The sequence below is a fragment of the Microtus pennsylvanicus genome, chromosome 1, assembly GCF_037038515.1.
Source record: "Microtus pennsylvanicus isolate mMicPen1 chromosome 1, mMicPen1.hap1, whole genome shotgun sequence".
In the NCBI taxonomy this organism is placed as follows: domain Eukaryota; kingdom Metazoa; phylum Chordata; class Mammalia; order Rodentia; family Cricetidae; genus Microtus; species Microtus pennsylvanicus.
In genome coordinates this window covers 154,506,017-154,527,327 of record NC_134579.1, presented here as the reverse complement: position 1 = coordinate 154,527,327, position 21,311 = coordinate 154,506,017, and the positions used below count along the sequence as shown (strand labels likewise).

Genomic DNA, 21,311 nt, shown 5'->3' with positions numbered 1-21,311 from the left:
TTTCAGTTCACATTTTAACAAACAGAAATACTGAGAACACCTTGATGTTAATAAACAATGTTTCCATTAGTTGGCTACTAAATCCCTGAACCATTTATGTAATGGTATGGCTAAATACACTGCAACACATTTCTTGGCCTAAGTCTAAAATGTCTGAATCTCACTATTTTTAATATCAATATTCTAATATAGTGCTTCAGAGTTGGAATAAGTACTCCCCCATCTTTTCTCAGTACTTCAAAATGATCTTCAGGCACATTTCTGAGGATTTCTAAGGCATACATGAGCATGTACACATTGTCTTCACAGGTCATCTGTTTCATAATTTATATATTTTTATATTTGTATGGATCAACTCACACATGAAATGAAACTGAAAGTAAGTCTTTATTAAAGCCATTTTCTTGAGATTAATTTCATGATGAATTTTCTGGTATATCTACAACAGTTATGGTTACTGAAAAGCCTTAACAACAAAAAAAAAAAAAGCCTTAACAAAAAGTTGAAATTGAATTGTTTAGGGATGGCTTGTAGACTAGAATTTCTAAGGTAAAAGAGGAAACAAGGATACAATGATGCTCAATATTTGCTCATGGGCACCAGTGTTCAGAGGTTCATTGGAGCATAACTGAATCACAGGGTCTAAGCATTTAGAGGCATGCATAGACACAGCCCATTTTGTAATATTTCTCTGACAGTTTTATAGACATAGTTTAATTTGCCCCTTTGCAAACTGCTCTCTCTTCTCCCTGAAAGCAAAGAGAGCAGCCTCCTCTCTGAGGCTCCATAAGCCTATATGTTCTGTCCGTGTTGAGCTCCATTAACTAGACCAGGTACAACTATGGCAGTAAGCCTGGAGCAGTGAGCACCAACAATCTTCCCTAGCATAGTTGACTCAAATACTTCCTCTGTTATCATTTTTCTGGTGTACATGCAATTTTGAAGAATGGGGTCAGCACATGTTGCATGAGAGTCGTTTCCTGGGTAAATGTAAAATACATATACAACTAACCACCCGAATGGGGACTAACAACAGGAATATGGATGCCACTGAAACTCATGTTGTTAAATCAGTGAGTTTAATTACAGGAATATGGAGGAATGTTGCAAAATATTTTAATACGCTGTGCAAAGATGTGTTATTGTAATTGGTTTAATAAGAAGTTAAATGGCCTATAGCGAGGCAAGGAGAATAGGTGGAACTTCTGGGAAAAGAAAGGAACTGGAGATAAATCTAGGCATATGGAGAAGATGCTAACAAGACTCAGAACAACTTGGAGATACAGAATGAAAAAGGAAAAAAAGCCACATGGTAACATGTAGACTAAAAATATGGGATAATTTAAGATATAAGAGCTTGTCAGGAAAAAAACCTAAGGTATAGGCAGAGGTTCCAAAAGTAGTAAGTCTCTGTGTCATTATTTGTGAGCTTGCGGCTCAAAGAAAAATATGGCTACTGAGGAGCCATTTATAAGGACAAAGGGACTTAAAGGTCCCTTTAAGCATGAAACTTCAACATAGATTATGAACACTAGACACCGGGAACACACTGCCCATCTGCAGACGTACCCACAGGTCAAAGGGTGCCCTATCTTCCTGGCTCAATTTGTTTAAGCCTTATCTAAGGAGCATGATTGGTGTTTCAGGAGTTAAACACAGTAAACCCTGTCAAATTCTGGAACTTCTTGAAGCTATTGAGTAGTTTATTTCCTGTCTTAATCAGCTTCCTTTCCAGGAAAGAATGCTTTACTGTACAGGAAATACCTACATAACAGCATATTATTCAGGCTTCTCCATTTTGTATTCATTATGAAATATTTGAAGTTAAAAATGTTATGAAGAATTTTTCCACACTGTCACATTTTCAGAATTTCTCTTCAATATTAACTTTTTGATATGTACTAGGAGTTGAACATTGCTTAAAGGCTTTCACAAGTTTCTCGTGTTCACAATGATTCTCTAGTGACGTCCCTCTAGTAGTCCCTAAGGATATAGCTTGGAAAAAACACATGCCACATTACTTACTTTGGCAACTTTTCTCAACAGTATGTATATTTTATGTTGATGTTTTATTAGACATGAGTGTCAAATAAAGTCTTTGCCCCATGCAACACATCTGTAAGGTTTCTTACCTCTATGAATTTTATGAGACATGAGTCAGTAGTAAAGGATTTCTCACATTCACTACATTTGTAAGGTTTCTCTTCTGTATGAACTATTTGATGTACTCTAAGATATGATCCACTGGTAAAATATTTGTCACATTTATTGCATTTGTAAGGTTTCTCTCCTGTATGAATTCACTGATGGGTTTGAAGTCGTCATTTCCATATAAAGCATTTGCCACATTCATTACAATTGTAGGTTTCTCTCCTGTATGAATTCTTTGGTGTTCTCTAAGTTTGAATTTCAGGCTAAAGCATTTGCCACACTCCTTGCATTGATAAGGTTTCTCCCGAGTATGGATTTTCTGATGTTTCTTTAGAAGTTGTTTCTTGACAAAGGATAGGCCACATTCACTACATTTGTAAGGTTTCTCACCTCTATGAATTTTCTGATGCAATCTAAGATATGAGCCAGTGGTAAAGGATTTCTGACATTCACCACATTTGTAAGGTTTTTCTCCTGTATGAAATTTCCTATGTATTCTCAGATAGGACCCACTGGCAAATGACTTGTCACATTCACTGCATTTGTAAGGTTTCTCACCTGTATGAGTCCTCTGATGCAACTGAAGAGATGAGCAACTGGTAAAGGATTTCTTACACTCATTGCATTTGTAAGGATTCTCTTCTGCATGAATTTTCTTATGGCTTTTAAGATCCGAATCAACTGAAAAGCATTTCTCACACTCACTACATTTATAAGGCTTCTCTCCTGTATGAACTGTCAGGTGTCTTCTTAGCTGTTGTTTCTGGATAAAACCTTTTCCACATTCATTACATTTGTAGGGTCTCTCACCTGTATGAATGTTCTGATGCAATTGAAGAGATGAACTACTGCTAAAGGATTTTTCACATTCACTACATTTATAAGGCCTATTTCCTGTATGATTTGTTTGATGTCTCCTAAGTTGGTGCTTCTGAATAAAGGACTTGTCACATTCACTGCATTTGTAAGGTTTCTCACCCGTATGGATTCTCTTATGCAGTCGAAGAGATGAATTACTGCTAAAGAATTTCTTACATTCACAGCATTCGTAAGGATTCTCTTCTGCATGAATTTTCTGATGGCTTCTAAGATCCGAATCAACTGAAAAGCATTTCTCACACTCACTACATTTATAAGGCTTCTCTCCTGTATGAATTGTCAGGTGTCTTCTTAGCTGTTGTTTCTGGATAAAACCTTTTCCACATTCACTACATTTGTAAGGTCTCTCACCAGTATGGAATTTCTGATGCTGTCGAAGAGATGAACTACTACTAAAGCACTTCTTACACTCACTGCATTTGTAAGGATTCTCTTCTGCATGAATTTTCTGATGGTTTCTAAGATCTGAAGCAACTGAAAAGCATTTCTCACACTCACTACATTTATAAGGCTTCTCTCCTGTATGAACTGTCAGGTGTCTTCTTAGCTGTTGCTTCTGGATAAAGCCTTTGCCACATTCACTACATTTGTAGGGTCTCTCACCTTTATGGATATTCTGATGCAATTTAAGATATGAACTACTGGTAAAGAATTTGTCACATTCACTACATTTATAAGGTTTCTCACCTGTATGGATGTTCTGATGCAATCGAAGAGATGAACTACTAGTAAAGCATTTGCCACATTCCACACATTTGTAAGGTTTCACACCTGTATGAATGTTCTGATGCAATCTAAGGTATGAAGTACGGGCAAAGGCTTTCCCACACTCAGTGCATTTATAAGGCCTCTCTCCAGTATGAATTGTCAGATGTCTCCTAAGATGGTCTTTCTGGGAAAAGGATTTGTCACATTCACTGCATTTGTAATTCTTCTCCCCTGTATGAAGTTTCTGATGAGTTTTTAGATGTGTCTGCTGGGTAAAGCATTTGCCACATTCCCTACATTTGTAAGGTTTCTCTCCGGTATGAATTCTTTGATGTGCTTTAAGTTTAGCTTTCTGAATAAATGCTTTATCACACTCAGTACATTTGTAAGGTTTCTCTCTTGTGTGAATCCTCTGATTTGTTTTAACACCTGAGGCAGTGGAAAGGGATTTGTCACATTCATTAAATCTATCAAGTTTCTCTCCTGTATGGCTTCTATCATGGTATTCAAGGTGTGACAATGTGTAAAAATTACTACACTGCTTGCATTCATGAGACTTATCTCCTCCATGAATTTTCTGATGCTTTTCAAGATCTGAGCAGCAAATGAAGCAATTATCATAATCAGTAAATTTGTAAGTTTCCTCTCCAGTGTGGATTCTGTAATATCTTTTAAACTCTGATGAATTAAAAAAACACTTGCTATTTTCTATACAATTGAAGGGTTTGTCTCCATAATGGATGTTGTTATGTACTTTGAATTGAGGTAAATGCAGAAAGATATTGCTATATTCTGTACATTTATAAGGTTTCTCCTCTGTATGAGAACCTTGGTATCTACTGAGAATTGAGTATGTCTTGAAGCATTTCTGGCATTGCTGTGGTTCATTTCCACTGTGGATTTCTTTCAGTATGAGTTTATGATTAGCGTCAAAAGAGTTATCATTCTCGGAATTTTTTTGTTCTTCCTTTCCAGAATAGATTTGTTGATTTTGACTGATGTTGGAACAGAAATTTAAACAGCTTCCACAGTCCTCACAGTTGGAGGGTTCTTCTTCTGTGTTCTCACTTCTTTGCCTATGCACGTGATTATGGACATTATGCTTTGAGCAAAGGTGAAGGTCCTTATATTCAACACATATGTGATGGTTATCTGGAAAATTAACACAATTAAGAATTAGAGCAATTGATTCATGAATAACAGATTCAATAACTGAAATTTTCTAAGAAAGGTAAACTAACAATTCTTAAAAATAGAGTTTCAAGCAAATGTCTTCTGCATTTAACTATCATTATATGGAAGCTCAGAAGAACCTCCACTCAAACCACAAGGAAGGATAACAACCTTTTCACTCTTTTCTAAACTTTCTACATGGTTTGTAAACTTTGTAGAAAAGAATGAGCAATAATGAACTCTGAGAAGGGAGCTCTCTGAAGGATCACATAAGATTCCCTATGTTCTTGTGTATGTTTCTGAGACACAGTCACATCATGTGCCTTCTTTGGTTAGGAACTCACTTTGTAACCCAGGCTAGAATGAAACTCACCTCTTGTTTCTTTCTCCCTATTGCTATGATTAAAACCATGTTAAGGCTAAATATAGAGACCACATCTCAAACAACAAATAAACATAAACAACAAGTTCACCTCCAAAAATCTTTCTTTAATTTAAAATCTCTCTTTTTAAGGGATCTAAGTGGGATGCATGGATTTCCTTGGGAAGGGGAAATAGAATGGATACTGAGAGTGGAATGGTGGTGGGTGGGAATGCAAACAGGAGAGATCAGTTTGGAGGGAAGAACAAAGGGAAGAGACTACAGGGAGAGAAAACTGGAATTGTAGGACACTGGCAAGTGTGATGTTTATGTGTAAATCTAGTACAGTAGTAGCTCTCAGGATTGTATGAGGGTGACCCCAGAGAGAACTCCTAGAAACAGAGGATTCAGAGTTTGAACTAGCCATCCTCTGTAACCAGGTAAGGCTTAAAATGATGGGACTGGGACACCAGATCAGACACAAAACCTTCCACTTACAATCTATCCCACCTGTAAGATGTGCTGGGGTAATGGAGGAACAGAATTTGTGGGCGGGGCCAACCAATGACTGGTCAAATTCGAGGCCCTCACCACGAAGGGAAGCCCATGCCCAATACTGCCTGGATAACCAGTAACCTAAGGCTAGATAGTCAAAAGACCTATGATAGAAAAAATTCAAATTAATTATTTCTAATGATATTCTTATACAGTCATACATTGGCGCCTAGTCCAATTGTCATCAAAGCGGCTACCAGCAGCATCTGACAGGAGCAGATGCAGAACCCATAGTTAAACATTACACAGAGTTCAAATTGGAGATCTCCATTAGATCTGTCCCCCTGGAGCTCAGCGAACTCCAAGGAATAAGAGCAAGAAGTGAGGGAGTCAGAAAGGTTGAGGGCACCAGGAAAACACAGCCTACAGACATCAACTAGGTAGGGCTGACAGGTGCTCACAGAGACTGAAAGGGCAATCATGGAGACAGCATGGGTCTGTTCTAGGTCCTCTACATATATGTTACAGTTGTTAGCCAGGTGTTTTTGTGGGACCCCTACTAGTGTGAGGGGGGGCACCTCTGACTCTTCTGACTGCTTTCCTCCTACTGGACCCTTTAGGAACCGTCTCCTCTTACTTGGTTGACTCATCCAATCTTAATATGAGGAACTGTGTCTAGCCTTACTTTCTTTGTATATTTATTTTTGTTTTCAAGACAAAGTTTCTCTGTGTAGCACTGGCTATCCTGGAACTCATTCTGTAGACCAGGCTGGCCTCGAGCTCAGAAATCTGCCAGCCTCTGCCTCCCAAGTAATGGGATTAAAGGGGTATGAACTAATGCCCTGCTATGTATAATCTTATTGCATCTAGTTATATTGTGTTGAGATCTCTGGAAGGCTTGCTCCTTTATGAAAAGAAGTGGAAAATGACTGGAGCTGAGAAAGAAAAGAGATTGGAGGAGATGGGAGGGGAAAAAAAGGAGGGGAAAGTGGGACTAGAATGTATTAAAAAGAAACAAATAAAATTCTTTTTTTAAAACTCAGAAATAGGAGAATAGTTTAATTCAATAGTAAATACAAAAATTACACAGTATACTGTAATAACTGTCCTTGCCGTAAATATTCAATTGTCTTTGAACTTTGAGGTTTTCATTAAAAACAAGAAAGAGGGCTGGAGAGAATCAGCAGTATCTCACATTCGTTACTCTTCCAGAGAACATAGAAAATGTAAGGGACTATATTGATAACCAGTATTTCCCTTATTTCTAAGAGTCTCTAGACAGTTCAGGGAGTTTACATACATACAAGTAGGTAAATACACATGATAACCCAGAATTCTACAAGAAGAACATTTTTTACCTATAAAGACTAGATTGCTGTAATTCTCCAACATCACATCCACATACAAAGCCCTCTGAGCAGAGTCCAGGCATTCCCACTCCTCATGGGAGAAGTCCACAGTCACATCCTGAAATGTCAACAGACCCTGTAATAGATAATTAATTAAACATTTACCATGAACTGCTGGACAAAATGCTTACCTAGGTAAAAGACAACTAAAAAGTTAGAGATATTGTGTGATACAGGTGAGTTATGGATATTAGTTAAACACTAGTTTTCTAAATGTGCTCCAGAGATGACTCAGAAGTTAAGAGCCCCAGCTGTTCTCCCAGAGGACCATAGTTTGACTCCCAGTACCCAGACAGCAGCTTTCCAGTTCCATAATACCAATGTTCTCTACTAAATTATATAGGCAGGAGACACAGACAGCAATCACACATTTATTCAGCCAAATATATAAAAATGAAAGTTAATTTTAATAAAAGATACTTTCTACAATAATCATACTCTATATTATACTTCATGTCTCTGTAAAAATAGGATAGCATAATAGTACCACAACCAGCAAATTTGTAAGTAATAAAAGAAGATACACACTTAAGGTCTAGATGCAAAAATGTACCTTTACAAATGCTATCTTGAAATCAAAGATGTTCACACAGTCATATCTCACAAGGAAAAGTTAGGATGAGCAAAAATGATGGAGGAAGGTCATTGGCTAATAAAGGAACTGCCTTGGCCCATTTTATTGGTTAGGACATAGGTAGGTGGAGTGAAAAGAACAGAATGCCGGGAGGAAGAGGAAGTGAGCTCAGACTCCACAGCTCTCCTCTCGGGAGCAGACGCCTCAGAGAGACACCATGCTCCCTGCTCCAAGGAAGATGCAAGCTATGAAGCTCCGACCCAGGATGGACTTAGGCTAGAATCTTCCCGGTAAGACCGGTGCTACACAGATGATAAGAAATGGGCTAGTCCAGGTGCGAGAGTTATCCTAGAAGAGGCTAGGTAGAAATGAGCCAAGCAGTGTTTAAATGAATACAGTGTGTGTGTTGTTATTTTGGGGCATAAGCTAGAGCTAGCTGGCAGCCAGACGGCTGGGGTGTTGGGGACGCAGCCCCGCTGCTCCTATTACTACACAAAAATGCTTCTAAATTCTACAACTCTCAATCTTGCTCAAATATGGATGCTGTCTCTTTCCAGTTAGGCCTCATATGACTCTATTCTAGATTCTCAGTTCAGATCCTGAGTCCTAGTTATAAAGTTGCATGCTTTCTAGAACAAAGAGGTAGAATATGGAATGCAAAATTCATGGATGAATTAAGTTAGAGATTTTTCTTTACATAGTAAAGAGTATGACATCAGATGTATACATCTAACATTCCAAACAACTCATAGAATCAACTATTCTAAAGTTTTTTATGAAAATATTTGCAGTCATGAAACAGATAAATCTGCCACAGACAATGTTAATATTATCCAAATATTTCTAAAAGCAGACATACCCAATACAGATAATAACAATTTCAGAAATTCAATGAGGTTTTATTATAGAATGAGAAAAATATTTACAAATAAACATTGTATGTGACAATACATTCAGATGAAATAAAAGGTTTTCTGTGTTTGAAATGAATGTATTAAGTGTGTGAGAATTATTCTAATTATCTATTAGTTTTGACTATATTATTGCTCATGAGATTGGCACACTTGACAATTTCTTTTTTAAAAAATATTTTATTTATTTATTTATTTATTTATTTATTTATTTTTTGTGTATGCAATATTCTGTCTATGTGTATGCCTGCAGGCCAGAACAGGACACCAGACCTCATTACAGATAGTTATGAGTCACCATGTGGTTGCTGGGAATTGAACTCAGGACCTTTGGAAAAGCAGGCAATGCTCTTAACCTCTGAGCCATCTCTCCATCCCCACACTTCACAATTACAATCTTCAAATTTCAACTCTATTCTTTTCTTCAGCGTTTAAGCTGAATTGTCTAACAGGATTCTGGTTTGCATAGGTAAGAATCATTTATGATTCCTCCTTCATTTTTCCAAAGATAGAAGACACAGGGATACAAACTGGTTCTATATCGAGTGTGTACCACAAATGTAAATCTGGGGGGGGGGGGGGCTGGAAAGATGGCTCAGAAATAAAGGACTTTTGCTGTTTTTGCAGAGAAATTGTACTTCATTCTACAGGGTATCTCAATACAGTACCTGACTCTAGTACCAAGTGTTAGGGGTCCACAGGCATCAAGCAGGAAAACATGCAGATAAATACTCACATACTTAAAATATTTTTAAAGAATGAGAAGAAAACCTGTCCATTGCAACAATTCTTCAAAGTCTCTACATACTTATACTATAGCTCCAGGGAAAGAGAAAACTTAAGGTTGGGGGAACAAACCTTCTTCCTCCAAAAGAAGAGAGTGAAGTCAGTACAAGGGACATTCATTAACATACAAAAATTGATGGCATATACACAGCACCAAGTTAATGTTCTTTAGAAAATTCTTACTGATATATTGAACATGATGCAATATAGAGGTAGAGACAGTAGTGCTTATATCCTGTCTGAAAATTAAAATAAAAGTCAAAATTACTATTTTGTGTACTGAGAACACTGCACATTTTTTATCAAGAGAATGATATGAACAGGATCTCTCTTGAAATGAAAAGATGTCAGGTGTCAACACCCATCATCATTGTGTGACATCAAATGTGAAAGAAAATCCAATATATTGAAATTTGCATCTCCTCATAAAACATCAGTTTTTATGGCAAGAATAAGACACACATTCCTTCTACTATCTGTGCTTTCTGAGGCGCTGAAATATTTAGTGCTAGGATTCATGACAGAGTGTCGCTTTTAAGTCTACATTTCCATAAATTGCTCAGTGACGTCAGTCTAAGTTTCTTGTACTTGCATGGCTATTTTCATAAACCTGGATTTGGAAAACTGATCTATGCTGAACATGAAACCTTCCTTCCTCACTAATATATAAGGACACAAGTTCATCCTGTATAGGAAATGGTCCTCAATATAGTTTTTTGATCATCAATTACAATAGAATCTCTTTCAGTATTATAGGTCTTAAACCTTAAAAATAATATGTCCTCATTGAAATAACCAAGGGAGGCTACAATGGAATAAAAATATGATACAGAGCTGAAAGATTTAAGGACTTAATCTTGACAATCAGAAAAGAAAATGAAAAAAAAAGAACACTAGAAAATAAACACGTTAGATAATTTAGTGACTTGGATAGGAATGGCCCCATAGGCTCAAAGATTTGAATGCTTTGTCCCCAGGGAGCGGAACTATTAGGAGGTGTGGCTTTGTTGGAGTAGGTGTGGCCTTGTTAGAGGATATGTGTCATTGGGGGTAGGCCATGAGGTTTTTAGAAGCTCAAGTCAAGTCCTTCCTTCTACCTGCTGATCAAATGTAGAACTCTTGGCTTCTTCTCCAGCACCATGTTAGCCTGCACAATACCATGCTTGCTGCCATGACAATAAAGGTCTAAACCTCTGAACCTATAAACCAGCCCTAAATTAAATGTTTTCCTTTATAAGAGATGCTGTGGTCATGGTGTCTCCTCACCTAACACAGATGACAATATAATAGGAAAAGAAATAAAGGCTCACATAATTTCAATAATGAAAACAATTTTCAAAGAAATGCAGATATAACACTGACCTGGGGTAGATTTACAGGACAATCATCCATTCTTCCTGTTGGTCTTCTCTTAGTTTCTGTCTCTGGAACAAACACCAGAACTTTTCTTGACATTTCACATCAACATATCAAAAATACAAAGCTAAAATTAACACAATGTTACACATGACGCCAAAACAGGTAAGAATACCAAACCCCAAAAGATACTAAAGGACGTCACAAGATTCCTACAGAGAGGGGAACATGGAAGGATATACTTTGAGTGTATCATTGCACCCAGAAACACGGGCTCTTAAAATTCACAGAGGGAAGTTCACTTGAAGAAAGTTTGAAATAACACAGATTATGCACTCAAGAAGCACTGCAGTTGATAATTAGAGACAAAGTATACATAGAAAACTCAGAGAGAAACTTTCAAGGACAACACAGGAAATAAGACATTTAACATAGAGAATAGATAGATAGAGAAGAGCTAAAGAGTAACTACCATGTCCAAAACACAAACACAGTAAATCACTATTTCAATCTGGAGGAAAAATACTGATGACACCTGGTGATGAAATGGACCAGTCCTACACTGATCCCTCATGATTTGCAGGAACTGCTCTATCTGTTTCCCTCATTGAAATAACAGGCAGCTGCAAATTTTTTATGACCAAATTTAAACAATAGTTGAAAACAAATCCATGTAAATGAAAAACCAAACTCTCTCAGAACCAACCACAGATATATTTATCAATTACACTAAAGAATGACCACTAAATGAATCTAGAATATTCATGCTTTTATCAACAAAATAAGACAATAAAATGAAAATCAGCTTGTCACTCTAAAATCTACACAATGAAGCACAATTAATAAAAAGTCAGAGAGAGAGATTGGGATTCAACCTGAAGGTCCGAAAAGCAAAGCAGCCAGACCTCAGTCCAAAAGAGCAATCCTGCCTCCAGGAACATCAGAATGAGACTGTCTGAGAGATGTTTCTTCCCATTTTATAATGCTCTCTAGTTCTAGGATTAAAGGTGTGCACGACTGGGATTAAAGGCATGCACTGCCTAGTTTCTAAGGCAACTAGTGTGGCTACTGGGATTAAAGGTATATTATCACCGTCTGGCTGGAGGGCTGATCAGTGTGGCTGTCTTACTTCCCTGATCCCCAAGCAAGCTTTATTTATTAAAATACAATTGAAATGCCACTACAATAATGACAAAATAGGTGAGAAATTGTCAGTTTTGACAAAGGAAATAAAAATATTTCATTAGTTTTACTAATCTTACTCAGAAGAAACCAGAGGACACATGAATGGAGAATTCATATATTTAAACTAACAAAAGGGGAAGAACCTGAGAGCAATAATAGAAACAGTATGTGTCCTCCCTATAGGTGGTTCCATGAGAACATGAGTGGAATTCACAACAGCAACATGAAATTGGACAGCAATACAGTGATGATGGAGAAATGCAACAGGAGAAAGAACGTCCAGTGACTAGCACCACATAGGCTCAACTCTCCACAGAGAAAGAACACGAGAAAGAACGCCCAGTGACTAGCACCACATAGGCTCAACTCTCCACAGAGAAAGAACACGAGAAAGAACGTCCAGTGACTAGCACCACATAGGCACAACTCTCCACAGAGAAAGAACACGAGAAAGAACGTCCAGTGACTAGCACCACATAGGCACAACTCTCCACAGAGAAAGAACACGAGAAAGAACGTCCAGTGAATAGCACCACATAGGCACAACTCTCCACAGAGAAAGAACACGAGAAAGAACGTCCAGTGACTAGCACCACATAGGCACAACTCTCCACAGAGAAAGAACACGAGAAAGAACGTCCAGTGAATAGCACCATATAGGCACATCTCTCCACAGAGAAAGAACACGAGAAAGAACGTCCAGTGACTAGCACCACATAGGCACAACTCTCCACAGAGAAAGAACACGAGAAAGAACGTCCAGTGAATAGCACCACATAGGCTCAACTCTCCACAGAGAAAGAACGTCCAGTGAATAGCACCACATAGGTTCAACTCTCCAAGAGAAGAGTATGCATGAGCTGTAGGGACGTGAGGCTCAACTGCAAACCTTGTCATTTGTTTCTCAATGCATTCACAGATTAACCACATGAAAGAGACTGTAGGCTGTGGCTTACACCACAATTAACACTCAGGCCTTAATCCAAGTTTCCTGATGCAGATGCGGACTCCTGTTGGGCCATCATGAGCCATTTAGAGAAGAAATGTGTCCTCTTTCTACAGCACATCTTACTGATAGGTGTGTAGATTTCAGAGCATTGGAATCCCATAGTAGAAATTAATGATACAGACTCAAAGAAGAATACAAGGAGTCAATGCAGACTTACTACAGTTAAAAAATAAAAGCAAAAAAAAAAAAAAAACCACATATACAAAACATTTTTATACATTTTCTGAATAGGAAAATGAATCCCACATGTAATAAAATTTAAAATGATACATTGCAATGTATGTCAATGATGCCAGTGTTACCTTATAGAATGTTGTGGAGAGTCATATACAAATAAATCAGAATAGAAAAAGAAAAGGATGTGTTCTTCTTTAGAAACAAGGAAAGAAATCAGCCTTCTGTATCATGAAACAAGAACAGTATTAAGCAAATGTTGGGCTTGATGCAGTCAGTGTTTCCTTTAACAGTGTCTGTGGATTGAACAGATTCAGCACATAATCTTCTAATTCCTATAGAAAAAACACTCTACTAATCCTCCACAGAGAATACTGCAAGAAACATAAAGAAAAGGAGTGCAACAAAGTCATCACACAAAGCTGCTTTATTTTGATACACAAAGCAAGCAGACGACAACAAAAAATATGAGCATAGGAAAAAAAATTCAGACCACTTTCCAAGACATTATTGTCTCTGATAAATGTGGAAATGGAGTGCAAGGATTTCATGCAAGAAATGCAGGACTGTTTCAACAGCCACAAACCAATCCATTCAAGGAACAAAATACACAGATTCAGTGAGAGAGGATACATGATCTTGTCAATAGATCAATGGAAGATCTGTGGGAAAATGTGACATTTGTTCAGAATAAAACTAAAGAATATGAGGAGAAAAGTAACAGCTCAGCATAAAGAATACAAAAGAAAAAACCTAAACCTGACATTACACAGAACAAGGAGAGATACCATCATTCTGCTCTAATCATAAAAAGGAACAAAGATGTCCACTCCTTCCACACTAACTCAACAGAGTGCATCCAAGTTCACCCAGAGCAAGGAAAGAAAATTTTCAATGCTTAAAATGAAGACCCTGAGAAAGGCAAGTTGTCCCAAGTTACAAGAAATGTAATTCTGAAATTCCAAATCTTTCATGTTCCAAGAGAAACCTCAGATCTGAAAACAGTCTCAGGAAGCCATATAAAATCCACAAACAGCATTGCTTTTTCTATATTCCAATAGAAGATGCTGAGAAATCAGCAAACAACTTATAGTGTCTAAAGATGTCTTGAAATCCTGGTGTAGCATTCAAACCACTAAATGCACTCTGCAGACTGCTGGGAGAGATGATCAGAGTCCAGAGACAATGACACTGTGTACTGCAAAGTCAACTTCCCAAGCATATTATGCCATTAGTATAATACAGCCAAGACTATTTTGTAGGTAACAGAGAGCTTTCTGGTGTGATCTAAGGCCAGTTTTACAATGGAAATATACAGATTGTTATGAAAACTGGCCAAAAGACAATGAATGGAAAGGTTACAGACCCTAGGAGAGAATCTACGCCAAACATTTTGCAGGTTCTGCTCACACCACAGCCTGGTGCTGCTTTCAGACTCAGCCAAGGAAGGTCATTTGAAACAGAAAACATTTATTCAGATACTGATGAATGCATATCCAGAGATGGAAAAACCCATATTACCACATCCAAATTTCAGGAACCATTACAGGTGGTGTGGAGAATATTAAATCTGGAGAATGGGGGGTGGCACACACCTTTAATCCCAGCACTTGGGAGGCAGAGGCAGGTGGATCTTACTGAGTTTGAGGCCAACCTGGTCTACAAAACGAGTCCCAGGACAGTCAGGGTTGTTACACGGAGAAACCCTGTTTCGAACGACACCCCCCCCCCACAAAAAGTCTGGAGGATGGGGTGTGAACTGGTACTGTCATATGACATGGCAGTTGGAATTATGAACACATGGAGAGCCAGGCTACCTGTGTAAAACCTCACCCAAAACGTACATGAAATAAGAGGGGTAAGAATGTGAAGGAAACGTGGATAACCGTGGATAGGATAAAGAATAATAGGGTAATGGTGCAAGCTCTTGGGGTGGGAGTTGGGAGAAAAAGGGGAGAGCCAGGTACAAAGGCCATTCTGTTTAAAATTCAAGTGAGAAAAAACGGAGTTAGAAAGCATTGATGATCCTAAATTCCAGGATCACTGTCATAGCCACAATCTGTAGCACAAATAATAAAAAGCCAGAGACAGATACTGGGGTTCAAGAAGAAGATCAGAAAAACAAAGCAGACAAGTCACTAGAGAGCTCTTATCTCTACCAAGTCTCAGACAAAAAAAGGGGTGATCCTGCAACGTTCCCCAACAACCTCAGACTCCACGTACTCCAGTGCTCCAGTGACTTCCTCTCTCTTCCCCTTTATATTCCTCTCTCCACCCACTCTTGTCACTCTTGTCACCACCTCCCTAGTGCTGGGATTAAAAATATGAGCTATTACTGCCTGACCTTTAGAGGATTAGTTTTACCCTCTGATCTTCAGTCAAGTTTATTTACTAAAACACAAATAAACTATCACTATAAGAATCACAAAAACAAGCAAGCAAATAAACAACAAGAAAAAAGATACCACAAACCCGCTACCAGGATATTTTTCTGTATTAGTCTAACAACCATAATATCAATGAAAACATCAGGAAAAGCGCCAGTTGATATCAAAAATTTACCAACAACAGTAAGATAAGTACAACAGAATTCTGAGAGCCAGGAATGATTATGATGTTGTTGTGAATTTACAATATTTAACATTCCATGCATGGGGGATTCATGGCCAGCATCAGGATGGTAAAGAAATGTGGGCATGGCAGTGCATGAATTTTGAAGATAAAAAATCAGGACATTTTCACTTGGTGCTTCACTTAGTGACCTTTACCTGTGACATTCAGCTTGAGTACTACTGTCACCTCTCTCGGAAAGAACATAAAAAATCCCTGCTCAAGTCACAGATGCTGTGCTTCAAATTCACCAATGTTTAATATGGAAGGAGAATGTGTCCCATGATTTAATTCTAATTCTGTCCATGACTTCAACTTTATAACTACACTTTTCTACTTCACAGAGAACAGACGAAAAGCCATAGTGGGGTACAATAAGAAACAAATGATTTTTACATGCTTCTAACATGAAGTTCCCTGTCCAGGGCTTCAACTTAAAAACCTGTGAGCTATTTCCTCAAACACAGACATGCCTCTAAACAGATATATTTTTGCACCTCAGTGACTTCTATTCAAAGGGTGCTGAGCACGTGACCCAAGCAATAAATGGGATGGGCAAGAATATCAGAGATCTTGGACACCTATAGGTCACCAGCACTTGTTTGAGCATGAACTGTATACAGTACACAGATCTCAAGCTGGTTATGTCTGGTGTTCAGAAAGTAGAAAGAAGAGCACAGTAGGGGCTGGAGAGATGGCTCATAGGTTAACAGCACTGGCTGCTCTTGACGGGGTGCTGAGTACGACTCCCAGCACCCACATGGTGGATCACAACCATTTGTAATGAGATCTGGTGCCCTCTTCTGGCCTGCAGACATACACACAGGAGGAGCACTGTATACAAAATAAATAAATAAATAAATTTTGAATGAAATAGAATCTGGTGAAACCAATTGAATGCCCTGTTGCTACAGTCACTTGAGCCCTTTCCTACTCCTTCCTCAGTCCCTCTAACATTCCTGGATCCTTTGCTACTGTCTCTTCTCCACATCCAGGGCTCTTTGTTCTGATTCCCAGGTGAGCAGAACTGACTGACAATATGAGACTGCACAGGAGGAAGAGATTCTTCAGAAAACACCCGGAACTTTTCATGAACAAAAATAATTGATGACAGATTCAACGCAATGCCCATCAAAATCCCAGCAAAATTCTTCAAAGACCTCGAAAGAACGGTACTCAACTTCATATGAAAAAGCAAAAAACCCAGGATAGTTTTTTTTCTTGTAAAAAGTTTAATATTTGCTTTTTCCTCTGACGGCGGCCATCAGGTGAGCCAAGATGGGCGCGTAGAAGTACATCTAGGAGCTGTGGCGGAAGAAGCAGTTGGACTTGATGCGCTTCCTGCTGAGGGTCCACTGCTGGCAGTACCGCCCCCACCCGGCCTGACAAAGCACGGAGGCTGAGCTACAAGGCCTAGCAAGGTTATGTCGTGTACAGAATTCGCGTCCCCTGTGGTGGCCGCAAAGGGCTGGTGCCCAAGGGAGCGATCTACGGCAAGCCTGTTCATCATGGTGTGAACCAGCTAAAGTTTGCCGAAGCCTTCAGTCTGTTGCTGAGGAGAGAGCTGGACGCCACTGTGGGGTTCTGAGAGTCCTGAATTCTTACTGGGTTGGCGAAGATTACACATACAAATTTTTTGAGATTATCCTCATCGATCCATTCCATAAAGCTATCAGAAGAAACCCTGACACCCAATGGATCACCAAACCGGTCCACAAGCACAGAGAGATGCGTGGGCTGACACAAGGGCCACAAGTTCCACCACACTATTGGTGGCTCTCGCTGTGCAGCCTGGAGAAGGCGCAACACCTCTCTGCAGCTCCACCGTTACCGCTAATATATGTAATGTTTGTACAATTCATACCTAATAAACAATTTAGGACCGTCAAAAAAAAGTTTAATATTTATTTTCTTTTTAAATTTTTTTATTATTATTAAAAATTTCCGCATACTCCCCACCTCCCATTTCCCTCCCTCTCTCCCCTCCCCCTCCCTCTCCAGTCCAAAGAGCAGTCAGGGTTCCCTGTGCGAAGTCCAAGGTCCTCCCCCAGGATAGTTCTTTTATTCTGTACAATAAAAGAACTTCTGGAGGCATCACAATCGCTGACTTCAAAATCTACTACAGAGCTACAGTACTGAAAACAGACTGGTATTGGCATAAGAACAGCCAGAAGGACCAATGGAAGTGAATAGAAGACCCGGATATCAATCCACACATCTTCGAACATCTGATTTTGGACAAAGAAGCAAAAAATACCAAATGGAAAAAAGCATATTTTACAAGTGGTGCTGGCATAACTGGATATCAGTATGTAGAAGAATGTAAATAGATCCATATCTATCACCATGCACAAAACTCAAGTCCAAATGGATCAAAAACATCAACATAAAGCCAGCCACACTGAACCTTACAGAAGAAAAAGTGGGAAGTACACTTGAATGCATTGGCACAGGGAACCACAGCACAGAAACTGAGAGAAACAATTACTAAATGGGGCCTCCTGTAACTGAAAAGCTTCTGTAAAGCAAAGGACATGGTCAACAAGACAAAATGACAGCCTACAGAATGGGAAAAGATCTTCACTAACCCCACCATCAGACAGAGGTCTGCTCTCCAAAATAGACAAAGAACTCAAGAAATTGGACACCAAAAGAACACATAATCCAATAAAAAAAAAAAAAGAGTACAGACCTAAACAGAGAACTCTCAACAGAGGAATCTAAAATGGCTGAAAGACACTTAAGGAAATGTTCAACATCCTTAGTCATCAGAGAAATGCAAACCAAAACAACTCTGAGATTCCATCTTGCACCTATAAGAATGGCCAAGATCAAAAACACTGATGACAACTTATGCTGGAGAGGTTGTGTGTAAAAGGGAACACTTCTGCACTGTTGGTGGGAATGCAAGCTGGTACAACCCCTTTGGATGTCAGTGTGGCGATTTCTCAGGAAATTAGGAAACAACCTTCCTCAAGACCCAGTAATACCACTTCTGGGTATATATCCAAAGGATGGTCAATCATGCCACAAGGACATGTGCTCAACTATGTTCATAGCAGCTTTGTTTGTCATAGCCAGAACCTGGAAACAACCTAAATGCCCCTTGACAGAAGAATGAATAAGAAAAATGTGATACATTTACATAATGGAGTACTACACAGCAGAAAAAAATAATGACAGCTTGAATTTTGCAAGAAAATGGATGGAGCTAGAAAACATTATTTTAAGTGAGGCAAACCAGGCACAGAAAGACAATTATCACATGTATTCACTCACAGGTGGCTTTTAAACACAAAGCAAAGAAAGCCATCCCACAAACCATAATCCCAGAGAACTTAGACAACAATGAGGACATTAAGAGAGACTTACATGGATCTAATCTACATGGGAAATAGAAAGTAGAAAAAGACAAGATCTCCTGATTAAGTTGGGAGCATGGAAACCTTGGGGGAGGACTGAAAGGGGGAGGGGAGAGGCAGGGAGAAGAGCGGAGAAAAATGTAGAGCTCAATATCAATAAAAAATGATTGATATGTAACACATGCCAAAGGAAGAGAAATTCTCTCTGTTTCTCTCACACGCACAGGCATACACCCGCACGCACGCACACACACATACACATCTCTCTTTCTCTGAGCATTTCACTTTACTCTCTGAGGTGTGAGACTCATTCACACACAGTTCACACACGCGCAGGGTAGTTTGCCCAGCAAGGGAGACTGCAAGAAAAAAAAAATCTCAGCTAAAAGCCCTGTGAACAGGGTCTAGGCACTCCCATTTCTGCAAAAAGCCCACAGTCACAGCACTGAATGTCAAGAAACCCCGAAATAAAATACAATAGTTTGGTCACGTGTGCATGGGCAGAGTGCTTTTCTTTAACCTAGGTTACATTTTTTTTGTCTGATACAGGTTGAGTGATAATAATTATTCAAAAGATGCTTTCTAAAATTTTGTTTCCTAAGTATGCTAGCTATAAAACACTGTGGCCTGACATACTCTGACAGCATGCATACTGCCTGGCCCATGCACTTGCCTGGATCTAGGATGTAGCATGAAAACACAACGTGTGATAACACATTTCTGAATGCTGTATTTACATCTAGACGGCATGTATCTCGAAAGAACGATGGGCAGTAAAAACTTTACTCAGCAAATGTTAATGTTTTCAGCCATAACTGGAGCCCTCCATAAAGTGTATTTTCTGATACAATCAAATCTGCACTGGATCCTCATGTGATCAACACCGACAAAGCTCGGTGGGAATGCCAACTCCTCCGGGCGGAAGTCTACTCTCCTGAATAGGCAAATGGTAAAACGGGAGTTGGAATGCACAGATGAATTTAAATTACAGGAGCTTCGGAATTGTCGCAATAGCAAGGGGAACCTTGTTTGCAAACAGCAGACAATAACACTCTCCGAACAAAACTCTGGGGACAGTAAAGGTGGGAAAAAATCATGATAAAACACCAGTTCATAGGCACCCAAACGTACAGACAACGGAAAGATATCCACAACAGAATTTTGAAAGCTGTGTCCTTCTGAGCAGCCTCAGCGAGCACAACCCTGGTCCCCTCCCTCCTGGGTCCCAGCCCCGCAGCTCCTCTGACCTGGGAGGTTCCAGGGCCCCGGGCTGCGGTTCCCGTCACGGCGCGGCTGACTTTCCCAGGACGCCCCGCGGCGACCGCGACCCCGGGGAGTTTTCGGTCCCCGAACACCCAGCAGTGTCTTCCCTACCCAGTTCCAGACAACCGTGGTCCCGAGTCCAACCCCGAATGGTGGAATTTCCTGTTCTCGAGCCTGGTTCCTTGGTGCGGCTCCTGCTGGCCCCGCCCAGCACAAGGCGCTTCCTGTGACGTGCTTCCTCTAAACCCGTCTAAGGCGCGCTATTTTTTGGTTTCTGAAGTACAGGGACTGCTTCTTTTCCCTTGAACTGCTCTGATTGACAGGTGTCCCCGCCTCTATTCTGGGCCTGTCCCGCCCACTCCGTCTCAGGCCGCCTTCCACACAGCTCCAGCTGTCAGGCTGCCCAGGACCCGTTCTGCACAGCCTCCCCTCATGCTTGCTGCCAGCCTAGAGCAGAACTGGATCCAGGAGAACGCTGCACCCTGGTATCTGACCTCCAGCCCCATTCTGAAACCTTGTGATACAAGTTATCCTGTGTAGCGAGCAAGAAAGTAGATGCACACAGTAATATGCACATAGTATACTAAAATTGGATTTTATTATGCTGAGGGTCTTCACACAAGGTTCACACGCAAGGCTGCTCACCTGTGTGGTGTATCTTAGCTGAAGGTCAAGCCCAGTCTCTAAAGCGATGGTTCGCATCCTAGGGAAACTTTTTTTTTTTTTTTTTTGACGCTGGGCATACAAAAATGGACTCTCCAGATGTGCAGAGCAGAGGATTGTTCTTTGTCTCTGTTTAAATACTGTCCAGTGGGAGTCAGGGAGTTTAGGACTGTGTCTGAGTGGATGATGTCCTTAAGTTGTGGTTTCAGGTGCAGCCTTGGATGTAGTGGGGATTCTTAATA

At 39.7% G+C, this 21,311-nt stretch overlaps 1 protein-coding gene and 1 pseudogene across 2 annotated transcripts; one reads left to right on the top strand and one right to left on the bottom strand.

Annotated features, from left to right (window-relative positions):
* Window positions 1–313: 313 nt before the first annotated feature.
* On the bottom strand, window positions 314–20,626 carry LOC142832552 (uncharacterized). Of its 2 annotated transcripts, none has more exons than XM_075943089.1 (4): window positions 20,518–20,626; window positions 10,810–10,871; window positions 7,126–7,252; window positions 314–4,890 (listed from the first exon to the last, which is right to left on the bottom strand). In XM_075943089.1, exons 2-4 carry the CDS (start codon window positions 10,837–10,839, stop codon window positions 2,216–2,218), a joined length of 2,832 nt encoding a protein of 943 aa, XP_075799204.1. In that variant the 5' UTR covers window positions 10,840–10,871; window positions 20,518–20,626; the 3' UTR covers window positions 314–2,215. The 2 variants fall into 2 exon arrangements, with proteins under 2 accessions (XP_075799204.1, XP_075799195.1); XM_075943080.1 differs by having other exon boundaries at window positions 20,391–20,619.
* On the top strand, window positions 17,060–17,618 carry LOC142832586 (large ribosomal subunit protein eL15-like; annotated as a pseudogene).
* Window positions 20,627–21,311: the final 685 nt, after the last annotated feature.